This window comes from Protopterus annectens, chromosome 7.part0 (assembly GCF_019279795.1).
Source record: "Protopterus annectens isolate FY-2018-M chromosome 7.part0, PAN1.0, whole genome shotgun sequence".
NCBI lineage: Eukaryota > Metazoa > Chordata > Ceratodontiformes > Protopteridae > Protopterus > Protopterus annectens.
The window spans coordinates 231,913,210-231,937,717 of NC_056739.1; the positions used below are offsets into that span (position 1 = coordinate 231,913,210).

Consider the following 24,508-nt stretch of genomic DNA (forward strand, 5'->3'; position numbering starts at 1 on the left):
GATACAAGCAGTGAATAAGTATTGGAAAGGTGGGCCACAATAATATCTTCAACTTGTAGTAATAATCATGGGGATCGTCCCATCACATTTCTCAACTGTCCAAGATTTTTACCTTACATTTTTGGTTTGTTCCTAATACAATTTTTGTTTCTTGGCAAATCATTGAGGATTGAAGTTACTAAATAATGACAGACATTTGGCTTACAGACTTAATACTCTTCATGAAATGATTGTTAATGCAAAACCTGTTATTTATCAATTTTCTATGTTTTTAAGAACAATATTTATAAACTGTCCCTATCTTTGTGCCTTTGACCCCCCCCCCATTATTTTAAGCTGTGTCCAGAGTTCTTGCTCCAAGTTGTTGAGAAGTATGTCTCCAATAATGATTATCACATAATAGCAATAAAACCCAACATAGTAACAGAAGTAAGAACAAAACTAATGCTAATTATTGAAATAGTCAAATGTACCTGACTACAATGTACTGCACAATGACAGGGATACATTTAGAAAATATTGACATATGCAGTCAGAAACTTGGGAAAATGTGGAATAAAGACTTCCAGGTAGTTTCAGCAAGTTGCAGCAGTATGTAGTGACCATTTAATAAATACATTCAAGCATGATGGGTATAACTTCATGTGAATTACAAGATAAGTAAGTCCTTGGTGCAATAACTGCTGGAGTGTCCACTCTTGGCAAATTTCAAAGGCTACAGTAATACCGAGTTAGCGAGTTTTAATTATAGCCTGATATTAGAATAGTATCCATTCCTGGGATTAAAACCTCCGAAGATTTGCAGAAATTAAATACAGGAGAAGGTATACAAGGAAATATAAAAGAATGCAAAACAACATGTTATAGATAACCTAAGGATTCACTGGGTATGGACAAATGTTGCTGTAGACAGCAGATTCCCAGAGGTACACTAATGTGTCCTCACCAATCACTAACTAAGAAACAAACAGAAAAAGGGAAACAGATTATGTTAAGAAAGGATGGTAAGAGAGAGAGAGAGCAGGGGGAAGAAACAAGAAGGATGGTACAAAGGAAAAAGAAATAAAGCTTCCATAAAACATGTCTATCTAAAAGGGAGTCTGTAAGAAAACTGCGGACTTAAGAAGAATGAATAGGTACAGAACTGGAAGAAGAGAGACTCATAAGAAAAGAATAAACAATGCTAAAGAAAGTGCTACATATGGGAAATGAAGGCTAGAAATAATTGGAGAAGTTGTGTAGAACGGAGAATGATGTAAAAAGCAAGGATATAGGATTACTAAGGAAATGTGGGATCATATAAGAAGGAAAGGACAGACTGCAAAGATAAATGGACTGTGTCAGTGGAGAAAAGGAAGAATTAGAAGAGGGATGATTTATAAATAAAAGTGAAGGAAAACTAAGGTAAAAAACAGAAAATTCAACTAAAAATGGGGTTGGGATGGGACTCAAAGGACAGAATGTAAATTGTAAACAACGGAAAGAGAACAATTTTATAAGAGTGTTGAGATGCATAGGAGTGATTAGTATCCCAGATGTAATTCACTTTGAGGAGACTTAAGTATAGAAGGTAGGATAGGAAAAAAAAGGTGTTTGTGGTGAAGAATGTAGTGGGCTAGTGTGTGTGTGTGTGTATGTGTGTGTATGTGTGTGTATTATGTTCTTAGAATGTAGATAACTGAAGGAAGGTTTGGAAGAAGAGGTAAAGGAAAATGAAATTTTGGGAAGGAAATTGCAGAAGAGATGCGAGTTGTGCTTGGACACAAACCAAAAGCACAACAGTAATATAAGGAAACAAAAATTGCTAATGAGCTGGAAGGTTTAAATTAAATTGATTAGGTAAAATGGGGATAAGAAAAGAAACTGGAATTAAGAATTAATAATGTCAACACACTCAGGAAGGTAATAAGGGACATCCAGAAGGGGGGGGGGGGGCAAGAGGGCAACAGCTAGAATATGATATAGAATAATCAAGCAGCATTATTATAACAGACTTCCAAACAGACAATGATGGAGAAGTAATCAGGAAAATAAAGGAGAACTAGGCATGAAGATAAACAAGATCTAACAGTTTTAATGTCATAATTGGTGGGTGGGAGATTTCGACATAAACCAATACAAACAATGATGAGAAATAAGAAAAGGGGATTCTAGAAATAATGGTAAATTATACCCAGGGTGGGAATGCAAACAAATGACCGATAAAAAGGAAAGGTACAGCATAAAAAATGTAGGGATTACATGCAGAAAACATAGAGGTGTAGACAAGAAATTAAATGGGCAACTCCATCTCAACTTGTGATAGTGCATTGATGGAGTTGAATGTTCATGTATATTAAAAGTTAACTATAAAAAATTTTAAAATTACAACTAAAAACAGTCCGTCAGTGTATTTGGGAAGTCATTTGTAGAATGTCTCATCCATACTGATTTTTAAAACAGTATAAGGCTGTAACTATGCAGAAGTACTGGTCAGTATAAACTGCATATTTTTATAGTGGTCACTTATTTACTACCTCTTCTGTATAAGCTCTTAGTGTACATCATTAGTCTGTGTTAGATGTTTCCTTGCAACACATTTAATGCTGTGACAACCACTAGACATGTTTTTAATAAACAATTATAATGATCATCTGGGAGTCCTTTGCAGATACTTTGTAGAAGCTTAAAAAAGATTTCAGCATCACTTTTGTGATTGAAGGATAAAACGTTTAATTTAATCAGATTTTGAGAAATAAACATCCATTGCATGAAATGTAAGTTGAGGTTACTTTCAGATATTTGTTGTCTTGGATTTATAAAGTGAAGATAGCTATGTATTTCACTGTGCCCATTACAAATCACTGTGCACACATATCACCAAAATACAGTTACTCTAACTGACCGATCTAATTTACCTTTTTTTTTTCAAAACCAAATTCCATTAATTAAGTAAACCAACTTAGAAAGGAAACCTTTTTCCTTTATTAATTGGTTTCATTTAAGAAGTCCACTAACATATAGGCATAATTTTTGTGAAGATTGGCACTATTAGGGAAATTGTGTTTAGGTCCCTAATGTATAGGGTTAGACCTAGCATAATTAAGTACAGTGGGCGGGGAGGGCAAATGTGACTTATAATATGCACACTTTGAATGAAAACTGCTTGGATAACAGCTGTAGACATATTGTAAGAGTATTTAGTAAAATATCTTGATATCATAAATCTTATCAGTGGCAACATGCACTGTTAATGCAGGAAATGGGTAGTACTGATGGTCTTCCATGAGAAACTATGTAAAAAAATAATTTACCACTAGTAAGATTGCAATATAAGGCACCCACACTCTGAAGTGGGGAAACTTTTAAGAAGTTAGTGGCTATAACCTTGCTCTACATCTGGTAGTATAAAGCTTATTTGGGTGTGGCAAGTGTCAGTTATAATCCACGGTAGTAGTATACATTTTCCCAGGCATAGATGCTAGAGGTATAGATTCAGGATAAGTAACACATACCTATCAAAGTATTTTATGGCAGGTGTAGGATTCAACTCCCATCCATCTCATTATTTGGTAAAAGCAGGGCAGGATTTTAGAACGCTACCCCTATTTCTGAGAATTATCATAGCTGATGTTAAGTTTACTGATACCTTGTGCTATGCCTTTTCTTACTTTTACAAGGGTACTCTAATATGTAAACATCTTTGTTTTCACTATCCTAGTATAGTTGCATTAGCCTTAAGAAAAATATCTGTATTACTGACAGCAATTTTTCGTCAAGTTATAATAATTTTCATATGTTTTGCACTTTCATTTGGGTTATTAGATTAACTTGTGGAACCATTACTACACAATACCACAAAACACTTTTATGAGCATTTCAAACAAACAACCAAAAGCAAGGCTAACAATTCGTCTTAGTCAGGGTATTATATATTGACCTTATACAATTAACTACTGAACTGTGTTATATTAAATATCTTACAGATAAATAAAATCCTAAGTTATTCTGATCTTGTTTAAAATACACAAGATGTGTCATTGCTTTTTAAAGGATACAATGATACTGTAAATGAACAGAGGATGTTCTTCGTGTTTCATTGTTGCAGTCATCACACTTGGGTTATCTGCTTGCAGGTACCCCTCAGTTGGCCCGAATACCAGAGACTTAGTATTTCTGCATCAATTGCTGTCACTTCAGCACTGATGTCAGGTTGTCAGGGGTATAAAAATAGGCAGCCAACGCTTTTACATCAGTCTTTCTTGCCGAGGAGCCAGAAAAAGAAGCAGTTCACATGAGTGCCTGTCGGCTGCTACCTGAGTTTTCGTTTCCGAATTGAATCAAACTGAAGTCTTCTAAAGCTAAGTACCCCAATGGGGATTCTTTTATCTTCCTCTAACCGATGTCAGAAAGTTAACAATTATCTTGCCTGTGGAAAGCAAATACCACACCAAGATTTCCATTCTTACTGCGTAACCTGTTTAGGCCCAGACCACGAAGTACCTTGCTGTCTGTTTTGTGCTTTGTTCAATGCCTGAACTATTCATCATTGAGCCCTTATTGTTATTAAATACTTTCGCTCCTGATCTCTGTACTCTGAAATGGCTTCAGTAATCAGATTACCGATCTTCTGAAAAAGCATAAGGATAAAGACAGGTCCAAAACTGCCTAAGCTAGTCGGCAGTTCACCGGTACTCAGTGAGGTGCTTTTGCAGGCCCTGATGTCCACTTCAATGGATTCGCAGGCTGCTACTGAAACCCATTTGGAGTCTGGTATGCAGCGAGACTCTTCTTTGACTATGGAACCTGCAGATGTCTCTACCTTGGACGGGTCCGGAGCTGCTGTGCAGGCACCAGCTTCCAAGGAAGGTCTTTGCACTACCGATATTCGACACAAATCATTGACTTTCACGTCTTCAGTTCTGTCTAAAACTACAGAGTTTCTAAGGCCAAGAGTATGAGCTACGCCTAAAAATATGACTACCCAAACTCAAGCAACTGCTTCTTTGCCACAACATCAAATGTTTAAAATGGCAGAAGACTTGATTATGTTGATTAGGGAAAGCCAGCCTTCTCCTGCTAAGAGAAAAGAGATCTGTCCCAAGCAGCTTTAACAGACCAAGAGTCCGAAGACTCTGAGGTTTCTGAATATGAAGACATGCCTTTATCTGCTTATGAGGATTCAGATGAAGAGGAATCCATTCCTTCTGCTTCCCCTCCAGAGGATTTTTCTTTTGGTGAAACCCTACATACTTTAAGAGAGCATTTCCACTGGGAATGCCAAGACTATCCTCAGTCCAAAAAGAGACTCGGAGAATTTTTAGATTTGCCACAACACAGACCTTTAGCAATACCTCCAATTCTGGATGTTGTGGATGATGTCTTTATGGAATCCAGTCCAACTCCTGATACTTTACCCCCTCCTCCAAGGCAACTAGACAGGTACTACAGAGTCCCTGACTCTCACAAATTTCTTTTCAAAAATCCTACTGCTGACCCAGAGGTAATTTCCCAGGGGTCTAAAGGTATAAAAGCAACTACAGCTAAGAATCTCACCCCTTAAGACAGGGATTCCTGAGCTTTAGAAAGATGAGGTAAAAAATTATACACCTCTGCAACTCTTGCCATTAGGGCATCGAATTGCCAGTTTCACATGCTGAAATACCAGCAACATATTATGGAACTTATTAAGCAAAAATTATCTACCTTTACAGACTGTGCAGAAAATAAAGAATTACAAGAGCTTATGCATTCTGCAAGCAGACTTTGCAATGTGGCTTTGATGCCCTAGAAGCATCTTGTAGGGCAGCAGTCACTGGTTCTGTACTGAGAAGGCATGCTTGGCTTAATGAGCAGATCTTGTCAGACCATGTCAAATCAAAATTACTAGATGCTCCTTTGAACGAGGACAATCTGTTTGGCACCAAAGCTAAAGAGGTTCTAAAAAAGATGGAAGAAAAAGATAAATCTATGCAAACAGTCAAAGTTGTTTTGCAAGTGCAGCCTCCTAGATTCAGTAGGCATTGCCCCTCAAAGCATTGGCCCTTTACAGCCCCCTCAAGGCCAACTCGTACTAGACCCAGGGGTAACAGACTCCCCAGATAACAGTCTTGGGGTATGCAGAGATCTAATCAATGGAGTGCTTCCACTTCAATACCAGGGAGTGCTAAGGCACCCCCTTACGGAAAGAATTCACAATGACTGCTCGTGCCCCTAGGAGGAAAACTTGCCCATCATGTAAAAAACTGGACCTCTATTACCAAAGACCGATGGGCCCTCAACATTGTATCCCAGGGGTATAAATTTTACTTCCACTTCACTGCCAACCCCAAAAGGGTTCCCAGGCCTTCCTCCAAACCAGTGGGCAGAGGCACAAAACCAAGTTTAATCCCTGCTCTCCATAAGGGCAATTCAACCTGATCCTGCAGAACAGATAGGTCAAGGGTTCTATTCCAGACTTTTCCTGGTACCCAGAAAAGAGGGCACTTGCTGCTCAATACTAGATCTTTCCATTCTAAACACCTTCCTGGTGATACCAAAATTCAAAATGCTCACCCTTCAGCAGCTTCTTCCTATGCTGTCCAGAGATGCCTGGTTAGCCACCCTAGACCTAAAAGAAGCCTATCTGCACACCCCTATCAGGGATTCATGCAGAAAATACCTACGTTTCAGGGCAGGATCTATGCTTTATCAGTTCTGTGCGCTTCCCTTTGGCTTATCCATTGCTCCCAGAGTATTCATAAAATGCCTGGCTCCAGCCATTGCCTATTGCAGACATAGGGAAAATTCAAATTTACCCATACTTGGACGATTGCCTGATTCAGGCAGACAGGAAAATCTGTTGCAGCACCTGACATTTGTAAAGAATCTTCTAACCTCCCTTGGGTATACTATCAATGAAAAGAAATCAAAACTAGTCCCCAGTCAAAAGATTGTATTCCTGAGAGCAAGCTTGGACACAGTATCCCAGATGACATACCTTATTCCAGGAAAAACAAGCCTATCTGATAGGCTACTTCATTCAAATGGCCACCAGAACCCAGCTATCCGCAATGAAAATCCTGCAGGACCTAGGGTTTATGGGCTCTTGCATTCTACTAATTCCATATGCCAGACTGCATATGAGGAAACTTCAATGGTACTTAAAAAGTCTTTGGTACAAACATTTTCAGGACCTGGAAATAGTCATACCTATCATACCTTGTCTAAGGACAGGGTTTCTTTGGTGGGCAGTAGCATGCAACCACAACAAGAGACTTCCCTTTACTCAACCCCATGCCACCCATACCCTAACCACAGATGCATCAGACTATGCCTGGGGGGCACACCTGGATGACAAGTGCATTCATGGCCACTGGACCCCAAGTCAAATTCATCTGCACATCAACCAAAAAGAGATGCTAGCTGCTCAGCATGCTCTGACAGCTTTCAGATCCCTACTCTCACCAGGACTCCTGCTAATAAAAACAGACAACACCACAGTTATGTGGTACATCAACAAGCAGGGGGGAACCCACTCTTACCCACTCTGCAGGCAAGCCATGACCCTGTGGAACATGGCCTTGGACATGCATATTCATCTGCAAGCTCAATTCCTTTGCAGGCAAACAAAACTCTCTGGCAGATGATTTAAGCAGAAATCTCCTAGACCCACACAAGTGGCAATTAGGCCCCAGCACTTTCAGCCTTCTAACCCAGAAATGGGGGACCCCAGAGGTGGACCTTTTTGCCTCCCCCTACAATCATCAGCTCAGCAAATTCTGCATCAGGACTCCTCACAACAGGGCCTGGAAAGTGGAAGCCCTACCCTTCCAGTGAGTAAACCTCTCAATCTATGCATTTCCCCCTCTACCTCTTCTCACAAGAATACTACTCAAGATAAGACAGGACAGACTAAGGGCAATCCTGATTGCCCCGGACTGGCCATGCCAGCACTGGTACCCACTACTCTGCAGCCTGTCACCGGTGCAACCCTGGCACCCACCCCAGCTTTCAACCCTCCTCACTCAGGAGGAGAGACCGATCTTGCATCCGCAACTGCAATCCCTGAATCTTGCAGCCTAGCTTATTCCTTGAAATCTCCCCCAGTGACCAGCCTAAGCAAGCAGGTACTGGACATCATTCTTGAAGCCAGAAGACCCAGTACAAGGAAATCCTATGCTAATTGGAAAAGGTATTGTTCCTGGATTCAATCTAAAGGAGAGGACACTGCACTGCCCTCCTTACCTCTAATCCTGGATTACATAGCAGATCTACTCCACAGAGGTCTATCCTCCTCCTCCATTAAGATCCATGCTTCTGCTATATAGGCTCATTACAACACTGAGCCACCTCTCTTCTCTCACCCTCTCATCAAACAGTTCCTGAGAGGGGCAAACAATTTATGGCCACCAAGGAGAGCACCCATCTCTGCTTGGGACCTTAACTTTTTACTGGAAAAGCTCATGCTACCTCCCTTTGAGCCTGCAGCAACAGCAGAGTTAAAATTCCTCTCTTGGAAAACAGCCTTGCTTCTGGCCACCACTTCAGCTAGAAGAGTGTCTGAGCTACAAGCACTTATGGCTGTGGAACCCTTCATTATTTTTCATCCTGACAGGGTTTCCCTCAGGACTAGCCCTTCCTTTATGTCTAAAGTGGTGTCCAGTGTGGCTCTCAACCAATCTATCCATTTGCCAGTCTTCTTCCCTAATCCTCAAAATAAAGGGGGAAGGATCCTGCACTCTTTGGACGTGCACAGACAGCTCAGATTCTACCTTGATAGGACTAAGCCCTTCAGGAAATCTTACCAGTTACTGGTCAGTTTTGCACCAAGGGCAGAGAGCAAGGCCATTTCAAAACAATTTCCAAATGGATAGCACACTGTATCCATTTCTGCTACAAACACCATGGGAAATCAACCCCCTCAGGGGGTCAGACCACATTCCATTAGGGCAACTTCTACCTCTACATCATTCCTCAGAGGAGTCCCTACCAGGGAAATTCTGGAAGCTGCTACCTGGAGTTCTGTTCACACCTTCTCCAAACATTACCACCTGCCTATCTTTTCCAAATCCAGGGTGGGTTTTGCAACAGCAGTCCTGCAGGGCATACTAGCCAGCCCCAACTCTTCTTGACTGCCTCCACCCATTCTTCAGCTTTGGGAATCAACCCAAGTGTGATGACTGCAACAGTTAAACATGAAGAACATAGTACAGTTGTGTACACTTACCATAAATGTAGATGTTCTAATGTATTCACTGTTGCAGTCCTGGTTTCCCACCCTCCAGCCTCCTTGTCTCTCTGTCTCTCTCTCTCTCTCTCCTCTCTAGGTGTATTACTCACCACTTACAGGGCTATTGCTATTTACATTTTTTTACTGGTGGTGTTTTTCCCACCATAACTTAGCTCACTATTTGGGGGCTCCTGACATTTGGGGCAAGAAAAACTGATGTAATGGCGTCGGCTGCCTGTTTTTATACCCCTGACAACATGACGTCAGTCTTGAAGCGACAGCACCCGACGCAGAAATACTAAGTCTCTGGTATTTGGGCCGACTGAGGGCTACCTGCAGGCAGATACCCCAAGTGCGATGACTGCAACAGTGAATACACTCGAACATCTACATTTATGGTAAGTTTACACAACTGTACTTTACTGAGGCATTCATTATAGCAGTGTCACTTGACTATTTTTCTCTAGTAGCAAAGAATTTCCCCAAAGCTTTATTGCCAACACCTGCTTACTTTGACTTGATTTCAACAGCACTGATTTCATTCTCATAAACATTGGTTACATTAAAACATTAAAGGAGGACAGGCATAATGGATTTTTACAGTTTTTAATTTTTTTTATTTGGATCTGTTAATAGTTTTAATTATGCTTATGTCCTAGACCCAGTTAAAACTCTTCAAAAAGCATAAGAGAATTCATGCATGCCAAAGCATAACAAATCAGGGTGACTCATTATTAGATTTGTAAATATTATATAATAGTGATGACTTATGATGGGGAGTACTGCTCATAGATACTTATACTATGACGGTATAATTGTGAATGTGTGTGCACATTAGTTTTCAATAAATCGTAGGGGGGTCTACTTTAAAATGTCAACTTACTGGAATATCGACTTTCAATTCATTGAGATGACAACCCTGATACTTCAGAATGCCGAACTCCCAAAACGTCCCAGTTTCACTCTAGGAAAATAACCACTGGACTACCAATGACTACAATATGAATGGAAGCAGACTAAACCCACTAACGTGCTTTGCCCCCCCCCCACACCACCACATATGGGGGCTGCACACCCCCCTAACTAAATATACCAACTCCGAGATCACACTGTAGTGGAAAACAGGGCAGAGCTCCCCATGGTGGCCCAGTGGTTAGTTTCCCAGAGTGAACCTACGATGTTCCAGGAATTTGGCATTCTGAAGTTTCAGCATTGTCGTCTTGATGATTTTAAAGTCGACATTATGGTAAGTCGACATTTTAAAGTAGATCCACCTCAGGTTATCCTAAGAATCAGATATTTTTTTTTGCTTTTGCTTTTATTAAGAAGCCTGTTACTATGTGCCTGATTTTTGGGATACAAGAAATGTTGAACCTCTGATTGTGCTAAGAACGTTTTAAACTAAATTACAATCTTTGTGTCTTCTCCAGTTAAATCAGATGCTATATGAGTAGGTTTTAGAGCAATTACAGTATTATATGATTACTCTGTAAATTGTTCTGGACAGTGGGATATTTAACTCCCTGGTACAACTGTCAAGCACATTAAAGATCAAACTGGCATCCATGTGCTTGCAAATAGTTGTGAATACATAGATATCAAATGAGGGGTCATAAAGGACAAAGAAGCTTAGGTATTTTGGTTGGCAGGCTTGTGCGTCAATGATATTGCTGTAGCTTACGTGGATAGTACATTCTTCTGAGTGTCCAGAAATGACATATGAACAAAATAATTTGATTTGTTTGCAGTCTATTCTAGTATGCTAAAAAGCCATATATTTGCCTGCCATATTCCTTATCTACATTCATGTGTTCAGATGTTCGTTTTACACTACAAACTTTCTAAGTTATCCTTGAAGATGTGTATCTTTGCTGAGACTGATGCTTCTGCATCCACACTTTTATAAATCATTTTTTTTTGGGGGGGGGGGTCCTTTTCTGTCTGTTAATATAGTTATCTGTAAAACGTGTGAATGCATGCTTTTCGGTTACATTCTGCTGTCATGTTGGACACTTATGGAAATTTACTTCTCTGGTATATTTAAGATTTATTGGAAATTTCGTTTTTTTAGATAGTTCATTTGACTGTTTGCCACTTTCCCTAGTTCAGATTGTATACATTACTTTGCATTATATTACATGCTACAAAGCTTAGTTGTCAGTTATAGCCATTACCATGTTTACCAGGCAAATTAGTAAATGTTTAAGTATAAGTTATGCATTAATGATACTGTGCTTTTAGTGAAAATATGCATTTAATTTCCTTTTTTTTTAATTTATTTCTTTCTAGTGCAGACAATGAACTGGATGAATTAGGAATGAAATATCTCAGTGAAGCTTTGCAGAATCCACACTGCAAACTACAAGAGCTGTGGTAAGTCAAAATTACCTGACGTGGGTACATATAACCTTACGTATGATTCAGTATGCAGAAAAATGTTTTTAGTTAAAAAAAAATGTGAATAAATAATAAACCCATGTTTCACATTAATACATTGAAACATATTTCATTCTATGGTAATGTTTCAGATGCAATCTGATGCAAGAGAATAGCAGAGGAAATGACCCGTGGAATAAACTTTAATGTTCTGAGACTAAATATTTCCAAGTTTATAGTTGTCCTGAAAGGGCAAGTCAGATGAAGTCAAGTAACGTTGCTTATCTTATGGGTATTAATGTACTGTAGAGCACTGACCAGGTTACACAAATATAGCAAAATAAACCAACCTCATTACTATTAAGTTCATATGATTACATGTTGTATTTACAGTCATTTGAAGAGCACTCTTCTGTTCTATCATATTCAAAATTGGATGATGTAAGATACAGGTGAAACTCAACAGGATAATGAGTCTTAATAATCTTAGAACATTAACAAATGGATTAAATATCATACAAACTGGGTATTAACATGCACATGCTAAGTAATTATCCATGCATCATATTAACATAGTAATGTCCATTTTATAGTAACATATTACATTCTAACAACTCGGTGGTTAGTTAACAGAGCAACACTTATCGCTTAATTTACCTTGGTCAGACGTTTGGGAAAACAATCAGCAGTTCACTTCTGAGAATGTCACATGTCATCTAGAAGGTACAAATTCACAACGTGTGTGTGTGTGTGTGTGTGTGTGTGTGTGTGTGTGTGTGTGTGTGTGTGTGTGTGTGTGTGTGTGTGTGTTTTTTTTTCCTCCTGCATTAAGCCACTTGGGAAATCTTTAGGAGTAAAATAACAGAAATGGTACAGATTTTAGTAAATATTACTATTTGTACTTCACTTCAAAGGCAGCATACTAAACAGCATGACTTAAAATGTTTATGAATGTAGTATTCAACTATATATTGAAAACAAGGATCTGTATAACTTTTTAGTCTCACCCTGTGCAATGAATAGTTTTGTACAACATAGCCAGCCAGCATTTGTAAGAAAACAAGAATACCACTAAATTTTTAATATACGACTGATTCAGTAACTGAAGTTCAAGATGTCAAACTTAAATTAATGGGCATTAAAGTATACTTTCAAATATGTACAATCTTTAAATCAAGAAATAAAAAGCCAACTCTGCATTCCCAATTCCTTTTTAGTCAACTAATTTGCATGACTACAGAATATGTAGTACGTCACATTAGATGTAAATAATTCCATTCAACCAACAACCTATCAAATTAAAGTAAGGAAAAAAATCAGTGGTTTTATTAAACAATTTAAATTTCAAGATCCAGTAAACGTAGCTTAAAATGTAATCCAAAAAATCCAGTTTTTCTCGGCTGAACTGTGTTTTAATGTATTTGTTGACCAGATAGGATACTGATACAAATGGACCATTTTCAGACCCAGCTCAGGATAAGAACAACCAAAAAGGCTTGCGTGATTCTTCCCACATAAATTAACAATCAGTTTTAAAAATAAGCAATGCATAGATATGTACAATGTGTATATAGTAAAAAAAAAAAAAAAAGATATAATGTATAGCTAAATAGATATACACAAAACTGTGATGGAAGATATTGGGCCGGATTTATGAAGGCTTGCACGGTGTCTAAGTAGTGTAAGACGGCAGACAGCCAATATATCTGCCGAGCAGTCCAGCAACAGCCGGCAGGGGAGTGCATGAGAGCTTCTAAAGCTACTCTTGCACGGACAGTGTTATGTTATGCAAATTACCTCATTTGCTGCTGAAAGCTATGCAAATTAGGTAAACATGCGATCCAGGAAACACTAACCTGTCCGTGGAAGAATAGTGTTAATTGCAGAAATGTACTCCATTGGTAACGGAGTACCATTCTGCAAATAGCTAAACGGAGCTATGACAGCTCCAAATAAAGGATGCATCCAGTTGAGGAAGCATGCCAATGGCCAACTATAAGGCCACTGGCATTTTTATCGGTTGAAAATTAATAAAAATTAATTTTTATTTTTTCCCCCCCCGATCTCCGATGTTTAAGCATAGCACAACTGCATAAGCGTGCGTGCTTTAAAACCAGAAAATAATTAAAAAATAGCCAAAAATAAGCATGTTTAATAAAAAGATTATTCTACCATGCAGGTGAATGGCAGATTGAAGACAACATGGCTACTGAGTAGTGGCTGCTAAGGGGGAAAGCTCAGTTTGAGAGATGTAACCAAGCATTAGTAGGCAATCCTATGCAAATGAGGATAAGGATAGTGAATCCCAATTTTCCCTGGTATGTGAGCCATGTCCCTAGAGTGTAAGTGTAGGAGTAGGGGAGTAGTAGAGTAGAAGATAGGTGACATCATGAGGGGGTATGTCTGAAAGACTGTAAGCTTATTGGAGCAGAGTGGCTTGTGTTTGACATGAGTTGCTCTGGATTGCAAGAGGCGTGTCTACAGTTGTCCTACCTGAAACCCAGAAACCAAAGGTGTACGCCGTGGGTATATCTGAAATTTCTTCAAAATGTGCTTACACCGTGTGCGCGCGTGTGCACGCCTGTAAGCCTGTGTGTGCACCAGTCTAATCCTGTGTGTGTGTGTGTGTGTGTGTGTGTGTGTGTGTGTGTGTGTGTGTGTGTGTGTGCGCTCATGTGCGCGTGTTTGTGCGGTGCTGCCCCTTGCGGAAACAGAAAGGGAAAAGGAAGGAAAAGAAGTAGTAGGAAGTTAACCAAAGAGAAATAGCAGAGCTGCCAGGTGAAATATATCAGAATCAGACAATTACCACAGACAGTAGACTAGCCCAGCCCAGCCCAGCACTTTAAACTCTGAAAACACCATTCCCCATGTTTTTCCTCAAGAACTCTGCAACACTGCAGTATACAAAGAGTGAAAACTTAAAAAGCTTAAGTCAGACAAAATGTTAGGGGCTGCTATTGCTATCATAAACCAACATGTGCAAGATGCTGAGGGTGGTGATATTGCGAATGCTGCTGAGCAACCCACAGTGAGGAGACAGAGAAGAGTGTACAGACCCAGGGTAACCTACCAGGGTATACATGAGCTGGAGATAGTGGAGCGCTATAGAGTGGACAGAGACCTCCTGCAGCAAATTGTTGAGCTGTGCCAGCCACACCTCACACACAGAACCAACAGAGGAGAACCCATCCCAGTGGATACCAAGGTATGTGTTGGCCTACGAATACTAGCTACAGGTACCTTCCAGAGACCAACTGGTGATATGATGGGGGTTTCACAGGCATCAGCATCCGGGGTACTGCACCAGTTCCAGGATGCCATGTCAGCACATGTCGGTGAGCATTTATATTTCCCCAATTCCCGTGAGGCATTGGCCAGCAATATGTGTCTTTTTCACCAAATAGCAAAATACCCTGAGGTAGTGGGTGCAATAGACTGCACGCACATACACATCAAAGCACCACCCGGTGAGCGGGGTAGGGTCTACATCAATCTTGAGGGCTTCCCCTCCATCAACTTCCAGGTCATGTGAGATGCCCAGGGCATAATAATGAATGTGTGTGCTGGCTGCCCTGGAAGCTATCACGATTCCCACATCTGGCATCTGATGCAGCTGTACCAGAGATTTGCCAATGGGGACATCCCTGACGGTCACCTAGTGGGGGATGCTGGATATGCACTGGAGCCATGGCTGATGACACCCATTAGAAATGCACACACACCCGAACAAGAACTCCATAATGAGGCACACGCACAAACAAGAAACATAATCGAGCGTGTGTTTGGGATGCTCAAGTCATGGTTCCGGTGCCTGGACACATCTGGTGGAGCCTTGCAGTACTCACCAACTACATGTACCCAAATTGTCATGATATGTGCCATGCTACACAATATGAGTAGTGTTAATTGCAGAAATGTACTCCATTGGTAACGGAGTACCATTCTGCAAATAGCTAAACGGAGCTATGACAGCTCCAAATAAAGGATGCATCCAGTTGAGGAAGCATGCCAATGGCCAACTATAAGGCCACTGGCATTTTTATAGGTTGAAAATTAATAAAAATTAACTTTTATTTTTTTTCCCCCCGATCTCCGATGTTTAAGCATAGCACAACGCTGCGCAAACGTGCGGTGCTTTAAAAACCAGAAAATAATTAAAAAATAGCCAAAAATAAGCATGTTTAATAAAAAGATTATTCTACCATGCAGGTGAATGGCAGATTGAAGACAACATGGCTACTAAGTAGTGGCTGCTAAGGGGGAAAGCTCAGTTTGAGAGATGTAACCAAGCATTAGTAGGCAATCCTATGCAAATGAGGATAAGGATAGTGAATCCCAATTTTCCCTGGTATGTGAGCCATGTCCCTAGAGTGTAAGTGTAGGAGTAGGGGAGTAGTAGAGTAGAAGATAGGTGACATCATGAGGGGGTATGTCTGAAAGACTGTAAGCTTATTGGAGCAGAGTGGCTTGTGTTTGACATGAGTTGCTCTGGATTGCAAGAGGCGTGTCTACAGTTGTCCTACCTGAAACCCAGAAACCAAAGGTGTACGCCGTGGGTATATCTGAAATTTCTTCAAAATGTGCTTACACCGTGTGCACGCGTGTGCACGCCTGTAAGCCTGTGTGTGCACCAGTCTAATCCTGTGTGTGTGTGTGTGTGTGTGTGTGTGTGTGTGTGTGTGTGTGTGTGCGCTCATGTGCGCGTGTTTGTGCGGTGCTGCCCCTTGCGGAAACAGAAAGGGAAAAGGAAGGAAAAGAAGTAGTAGGAAGTTAACCAAAGAGAACTAGCAGAGCTGCTAGGTGAAATATATCAGAATCAGACAATTACCACAGGCAGTAGACTAGCTCAGCCCAGCCCAGCACTTTAAACTCTGCAAACACCATTCCCCATGTTTTTCTCAAGAACTCTGCAACACTGCAGTATACAAAGAGTGAAAACTTAAAAAGCTTAAGTCAGATAAAATGTTAGGGGCTGCTATTGCTATCATAAGCCAACATGTGCAAGATGCTGAGGGTGGTGATATTACGAATGCTGCTGAGCAACCCACAGTGAGGAGACAGAGAAGAGTGTACAGACCCAGGGTAACCTACCAGGGTATACATGAGCTGGAGATAGTGGAGCACTATAGAGTGGACAGAGACCTCCTGCAGCAAATTGTTGAGCTGTGCCAGCCACACCTCACACACAGAACCAACAGAGGAGAACCCATCCCAGTGGATACCAAGGTATGTGTTGGCCTACGAATACTAGCTACAGGTACCTTCCAGAGACCAACTGGTGATATGATGGGGGTTTCACAGGCATCAGCATCCGGGGTACTGCACCAGTTCCTGGATGCCATGTCAGCACATGTCGGTGAGCATTTATATTTCCCCAATTCCCGTGAGGCATTGGCCAGCAATATGTGTCTTTTTCACCAAATAGCAAAATACCCTGAGGTAGTGGGTGCAATAGACTGCACGCACATACACATCAAAGCACCACCCGGTGAGCGGGGTAGGGTCTACATCAATCTTAAGGGCTTCCCCTCCATCAACTTCCAGGTCATGTGAGATGCCCAGGGCATAATAATGAATGTGTGTGCTGGCTGCCCTGGAAGCTATCACGATTCCCACATCTGGCATCTGATGCAGCTGTACCAGAGATTTGCCAATGGGGACATCCCTGACGGTCACCTAGTGGGGGATGCTGGATACGAACTGGAGCCATGGCTGATGACACCCATCAGAAATGCACACACACCCGAACAAGAACTCCATAATGAGGCACACGCACAAACAAGAAACATAATCGAGCGTGTGTTTGGGATGCTCAAGTCATGGTTCCGGTGCCTGGACACATCTGGTGGAGCCTTGCAGTACTCACCAACTACATGTACCCAAATTGTCATGATATGTGCCATGCTACACAATATGATCCTGCAAAAACAGCTGCAGCAGGAACAGCACGGGGCAGGGCCAAACAGCCCCCCACCATTGCCAAGGCCTGCACAGGCACAGCATGACTCAGAGGAGGAACAACCTGAGCCTGCCCCAGTAGGCAGAAGGGGGCGTGCCCAGTATGCCTTGGCCTTGGCAAAGAGGCAACGCATAGCACATACACTGACTCAGTAGGAACCCTGGAAATGACACCTCTCTCTGACTCGCACATACAAAAAAAGGGATGCCTAACTTGATACTACCTGTTTTCAAACCTGTATAGGGAGTGTACTATGTGCATCCGACATAGGCAGCCCTGCAGCACCACCTGAAGCATGATTGCCCTATTTTAAGCAATATAAAGCAGTGCTAAACACATTTTACCACTGTTTAGCATATTTAAGCACAATTGCGTGGAGCTGTGCACCGTGCAAACTAGCGCAACGTTGGGAAATGTTGGGCAATGCTGGGTAAAGTCAGGCAAAGTCGACCAAAGTTGGGTAAACACGCTCACACCTGCTTTACTGTTACTTAACCAGTCAGGTCTGCCCAGCAGGAAAATAAAAAGCAGTGACAGGGCTCCAACTCAGGATACTGTGCACTATAGTCAGAGTACTGAACCACTAAGCCATGACAGCATTTCACTGGTACAGATGCAGCAGGACAATTGTAGACTAACGCAAACATAAACAAATGCTGTATTATGCCCTCTGAACTTCCCCCCAGGCCAATGCAGACAGATAACAGCCAGGCGGTGTGATGTGGGTTGGGTAGGCTATGAAGTCACAAACTAATATAAGTGAAATTGGAAGCTAAGATCTGTAGAACAGTAGTATGCTTCAAGCCAGTAGTATGCCTCAAGCCAGTACGATATGCAACAGTACAGACTGAAATGGAGTACCTGACATAGCAGTGCAGGCCTAGCAAATGTGTATAAGTGTCAGGTGAACCCCTCATCCTATGTACACCCACAGTAACAATCAGGTGTGACCCCGGGTAGAAATGTACAAATAATAGCTGTCCCCCCTGTATGTAGAAATGTTGATAAGTCTATGCAAAGTGACTCATGGAAGCCCTGCAGGCACAGCGTGCTTCCTGTCAATGAACAACACAAAGGTGAGCCCTGAATTAAAAACCAACTTGATTTTTCACACACATATAGTATATATGTCCATACTGGGCATGCTCACACACTTAAACAAATTTAGCAAATTTCAGTCAGCAACATACTGAAAGGTCATACTGGGCATGCTCACACACACTTAGGCCATGTCTGAGTACAGCAGTGGGCCACACATCTGGCAGTTGCAGATGTTCATTGTGTTTCACTGCTGCAGTCATTACACTTGGGTTATCCTGCCGTCAGGTGGTCCCGCAGTCGGCCAGAGTTCCAAAGTCTTGGTCCGGCATTGGTTGCTGTCGCCTCTTCCCTGACGTCAGTGCGCCAGGGGTATATAAGATGCAGCCAATGCCATTTTCTTCAGTCTTTCTTGCCGTGCGGTGCCCGAAGCAAAAGCAGTTTGCAAGTGCCGGTCGGCCGACTCCTGAGGTTTTCAAATTCGAATTTCAGAACCAAAGTCTTCTATAAAGCTAAGTACCTCGTTGGAGAAACATTTTCTTACCTCAGACCGATGTCAGTAAAAGTTAATAATTGCATTTCTTGTGGGAAGCAAATACCTCATAAAGATTTTCATTCCTACTGTATTCCATGCCTAGGCCAAGACCACGATGTCACTAGTTGTCGGTTTTGTGCTAGATTTAACAAGTGCACTATTAAATGTCGGTTTGATTTTGCTCACCATTATTTTGGCTGAAGGTTCAATTATACTATGCCATCGGAACAACCGACGACCGGAATACACAAAAAACGCAAAGACAAAGATAAGGACAGGCATCCGAGGTCCAAAACTGATGATGAAGCCTCTTCTAGGCCAGTCGCGGGTTCGCCGGTTCTCAGTGAGGTGCTTTCGCAGCCCCTGACACCCGCTATATCAGAGCCACAGGTCACCTCCGACTCCCACGTGGAGATTACTAGGCCTCTGGAAACTCAAGGTATTGGGCCTATGGAAGTTAACCCCACAGATGGGTCTGGAGCCGCTGAGCAGGCATCGGCTTCTGAGGGTGTTTTCAGACCTTCACAGCTTACCATCAAAACAACAACCAAGTCTAAAACTCCATTAAAGACAAAGAAACAAGTACAGCATTCACCTGGACAGGCCTCCATGCCTAAAAAACAGATGCTCAAAATGGCTGAAGACCTAATTACTCTGATCAGGGGTTCCCATCCCCCTCCTGATAAAAGGCCTAGGCAGGATACAGACTATGATTCCTCTGACCAGGTTTCCAATTCTTCTTATTCCTCTTCAGACCAGGAATACTCTTTACCCCCCCTGTGAGGACTCTGATGCTGAAGAATCAATCCATTCAGCCTCTCCTCCTGAGGATTACTCTTTTGGGGAAACTTTACATACCATGAGGGAGCATTTCCATTGGGAGAGCCAGGATTATTCAGAATCCAAGAAAAGGCTCAGATATTTTCTTTTATTACCTCAGCACAGGCCCCTTGCTATTCCGCCTGTGTTAGATATTGTGGATGAAGTGTTCTCTGAATCCAGTTTAACCCCCGACTCTTTGCCCCCAGCACCAGTCAAGCCAGATAGGTACTACAGAGTCCCTGACTCTCACAAATTTCTTTATAAAAACCCTGCTGCTGACCCAGAAACTATTTCCCAGGGTCCCAAAGGGGTAAAGGCTTCCACTGCTAAAAATCCAGTTCCCTCTGACAGGGATTCTAGAGCTTTAGATAGATGGGGGAAGAAAGTTTACATTTCTGCAACTTTAGCAGTAAGGGCTTTAAATTGCCAGTTCCACATGCTTAAATACCAACAATATTTAATGTCTCTGTTAAAACAGAAAATGCTTATAAGCTCAGAAAGTCCTGACTATAAGGAAATGCAGGATTTGTTACATGCAGTTAAACAAGTGGGAAAACATACTCTGCAATGTGGTTTTGATTCATTAGAGGTTTCTTGTAGAGCCGCAATTACAGGATCTGTGATTCGAAGGCATGCTTTGTTAAAAGAACAAGGTTTACCTGATCATGTTAAGGCAACATTATTGGATGTTCCTTTACAGCATGATATGCTGTTTGGTGTTAAGGCAGAAGAGGTATTAAAGAAAATGGAGGATAAGGCAAAATCTATGCAAACAGTGAAGGATTTCTTACAGGTACAGCCACCTTGATTAGCAGAAATTGGCCTTCTAAAAATTGGTCCTTTTCAGTATCAGACAGACCACAAAGAGGCAGATACAGATGCCCAAGAGGCAGATCTCAGCCCCAAGGCTCTTACAGGCCACGACAGTGGGGGGCTTCTACCCCAAAAGGAGGAGAAGACAAGTCACAACCTTATAGGAAACAGTCCCAATGACTTCCTACTTCAAATGCCAAGCACTTACCTTTTGGCAGCTCCCTTAGTGGGAAAACTAGCACTTTTTTCACAAAATTGGCATATAATCACCCAAGACAAATGGGTTCTGAATATTGTGTCTCAAGATTACAGGTTCCACTTACACACTCTACCAAGGCCAAAAGGAATGCCAGACCTGCCACAAAAGCAATGGGCAGAGACACAAAACAAATTACAGCCCTCCTGGACATGAGAGCTGTTCAAAAAGTGCCACAACAGGAACAAGGACAAGGATTTTATTCAAGACTTTTCTTGGTCCCCAGAAAGGACAAAGCCTGGAGACCTGTACTGGACCTATCTACTCTAAATACTTACCTGGATGTTCCAAAATTCAAAATGTTGACACTACAGCAACTTCTTCCCATGCTGGGCAAGAAGGCTTGGCTTGTTACTTTGAACCTCAAAGAGGCATACCTGCATGTCCCAATCAGACAAAATTGCAGAAGATACCTCAGATTCATAGCTGACACAATGCATTACCAATTCTCTGCACTGCCCTTTGGCTTATCTACTGCACCCAGGGTCTTCACAAAATGCCTGGCACCAGTAATTGCATTTTGCACACAAAGGAATTTAAATATATCCCTACCTTGGACGACTGTCTTATTCAAGCAGAGAGCAAGGACATTCTTCTAAAGCATCTGGCGTTTGTAAAAAAAAAAACTGCTAATTTGCCTAGGGTACACAGTAAACAAAAAGAAGTCAAAACTAGTGCCCTCACAAGAGATAATATTCCTGGGTGCCAGCTTAAACACAACGGCCCAGATGGCTTATCTCATGCCAGACAAGCAAAGACAACTGACTCAGTACTTTCAAGTGATGGCAACAAAGATCCAACTCCCTGCAAGAAAAATTCTGCAGGCCTTGGGGTTCATGGCGTCCTGCATACTACTAATACCATATGCCAGACTGCATATGAGGAAATTACAATGGTACCTAAAAAGTGTTTGGACTCAACACTGTCACAGTTTGGAAACAGTAATACCACTTATTCCCTGCCTACAACAGGAGTTTCGATGGTGGGCACAGGCATGTCACCACAACAAGGGACAGCCTTTCACTTTACCCACAGCCAGGCAGACACTAACAACAGATGCTTCGGATTATGCCTGGGGAGCACACATGGCAGGAAAATGTGTTCAGGGCAAGTGGGCCACAGACCAAATGTATCTTCACATCAATCAAAAAGAGATGCTAGCTGTACAAAATGCCCTAACAGCTTTCAAGGACCTTCTGCATCCAGGACAATTATTACTAAAAACGGACAACACCACAGTTATGTGCTACATAAACAAGCAAGGGGGCACTCATTCCTATCCCCTCTGCAGACAAGCCATGACTTTGTGGAACACAGCACTGATCTATCAAGTTTATCTGCAAGCACAATTCCTGCCAGGAAAGAAAAATACTCTGGCAGATGACTTAAGCAGAAACATCATGGATCCTCACGAGTGGAAATTAAATCCACAAGTATTCAGCATGATAACACAAAAATGGGGGTGCCCAGACATAGACCTCTTTGCCTCCCCTCTGAACTGCCAACTACAGAAATTCTGCACAAGGACTTACCACACACAAGTATGGAAAGTGGATGCTCTCTCGTTCAGCTGGAAAACCCTAAAAGTTTTTGCCTTCCCACCACTGCCTCTCCTTTCAAAGGTGCTCCTAAAAGCCAGACAAGAAAGGCCAAAAATGATCCTGATTGCCCCAGACTGGCCACGCCAGCACTGGTACCCAATCTTAAAGAACTTGGCTCAAGGCCCAGCATGGATTTTACCTCAAATTCCTCATCTTCTGACTCAACAAAACAATCAGATCCTGCACAGCCAGCTCAAAACCTTAAACCTGGCTGCATGGAAGATTACTTAGTCAGCCAACACCTCTCTCTAAAGCTGTTATGGATGTCATTTTGGAGGCCAGGAGGCCCAGCACCAGGAAATCCTATTCAGAAAAGTGGAAGAGATTCTACACCTGGAACCAGGCTCAAAGCTTTGACCCTCTTGTTCCAAATATTCCTCAGATATTACAATACTTAACTGAGATGCTGAACAACGGCCTATCCTTTTCATCCATTAAGATCCACGCCTCTGCCATCTCAGCTCATTACAACATGGATCCTCCTATTTTCTCTCATCCATTATTAAAACAGTACCTCAGAGGGGCTAAAAACATAAGACCGTCCCGGAGAGCACCAACACCAACTTGGGACCTCAACTTTGTCTTGGAAAAACTAACTTTACCTCCTTCTGAGCCAGCCAATTCAGCAGAATTAAAGTATGTGTCATGGAAAACTGCTCTGCTTCTGGCAATAACCTCAGCACGAAGAGTCTCAGAGTTACAGGCACTAATGGCAGTGGAACCTTTCATCATTTTTCATTGGGACAGGGTTTCCTTAAGAACAAACCCTATGTTTATGCCAAAGGTTTGATCCAGTGTGGCTCTTAACCAAACTGTTCACTTGCCAACATTTTATCCAAATCACCAGAATAAAGGGGAGAGACTACTGCACTCTTTGGACATACACAGGCAGTTACGCTTCTACTTGGACAAAACAAAAGCTTTCAGGAAAATTGAGCAATTGTTTGTAGCATATGCTGCAGGATCACAGGGAAAGGCTATTTCGAAATCAAAGTGGATAGGACACTGTATCCGTTTCTGCTACACACAGCATGGAAAAACTGTACCTAGCAACATTAGGTCACATTCCACCAGGGCAACAGCCACTTCAACTGCCCACCTTAGAGGAGTACCTACCAAGGACATTTTGGAAGCTGCAACTTGGAGTTTAGTGCACACATTTACCAAGCATTACCACTTGCCTCTTTACTCTAAATCCAGAGCTGGCTTTGCCACTGCAGTTTTGCAGGACTTCATAGCCACCCCGAATACTTTATAGACCCAGTCACCCTACCTCAGCTTTGGGATTCAACTCAAGTGTAATGACTGCAGCAGTGAAACACGATGAACATAGAACAATTTTGTACCTACCATAAATGTAGATGTTAGAGTCTCTTCACTGCTGCAGTCCAGGTTACCCTCCCTCCAGCCCCTCTTCTTAGCTGGGACTTATTTATGCCTTTCTACCCTATACAACCTATGTGGTGTATTTGCTTGAAACTGAAGGTATTGTTTTAATTTGTTATGTATATTTCATCAGCAATATATATTGCCTACCTATTTGGGGACACCTGACATCTGGGGCAAGAAAAACTGAAGAAAATGGCGTTGGCTGCATCTTATATACCCCTGGCGCACTGACGTCAGGGAAGAGGTGACAGCAACCGACGCCGGACCAAGACTTTGGAACTCTGGCCAACTGCGGGATCGCCTGACAGCAGGATAACCCAAGTGTAATGACTGCAGCAGTGAATACACTCGAACATCTACATTTATGGTAGGTACAAAACTGTAGTTTCTTACCCCAGAAACTTGTCTCTATTCACCAATCCTATCTTGTGCACACATTTATATGAAAACAGACCCATATAATATATTGGACACCTGTCATAATCAAACTATGTACTACAAGTACTTAAGTTGTTCAAAGAAAGTGAAA

The 24,508-nt window shown here is 41.8% G+C and overlaps 1 protein-coding gene across 2 annotated transcripts in view; it reads left to right on the plus strand.

Moving 5' to 3' along the window:
- Positions 1-24,508, plus strand: part of LOC122806371 (NACHT, LRR and PYD domains-containing protein 14-like) — a 549,548-nt gene that overhangs the window by 228,402 nt on the left and 296,638 nt on the right. For both annotated transcript variants that reach the window (XM_044076722.1, XM_044076721.1), the window contains exon 8: positions 11,480-11,563. In XM_044076722.1, the coding sequence (XP_043932657.1) occupies positions 11,480-11,563 (84 nt within the window). The remainder of the gene's footprint in view (positions 1-11,479; positions 11,564-24,508) is intronic.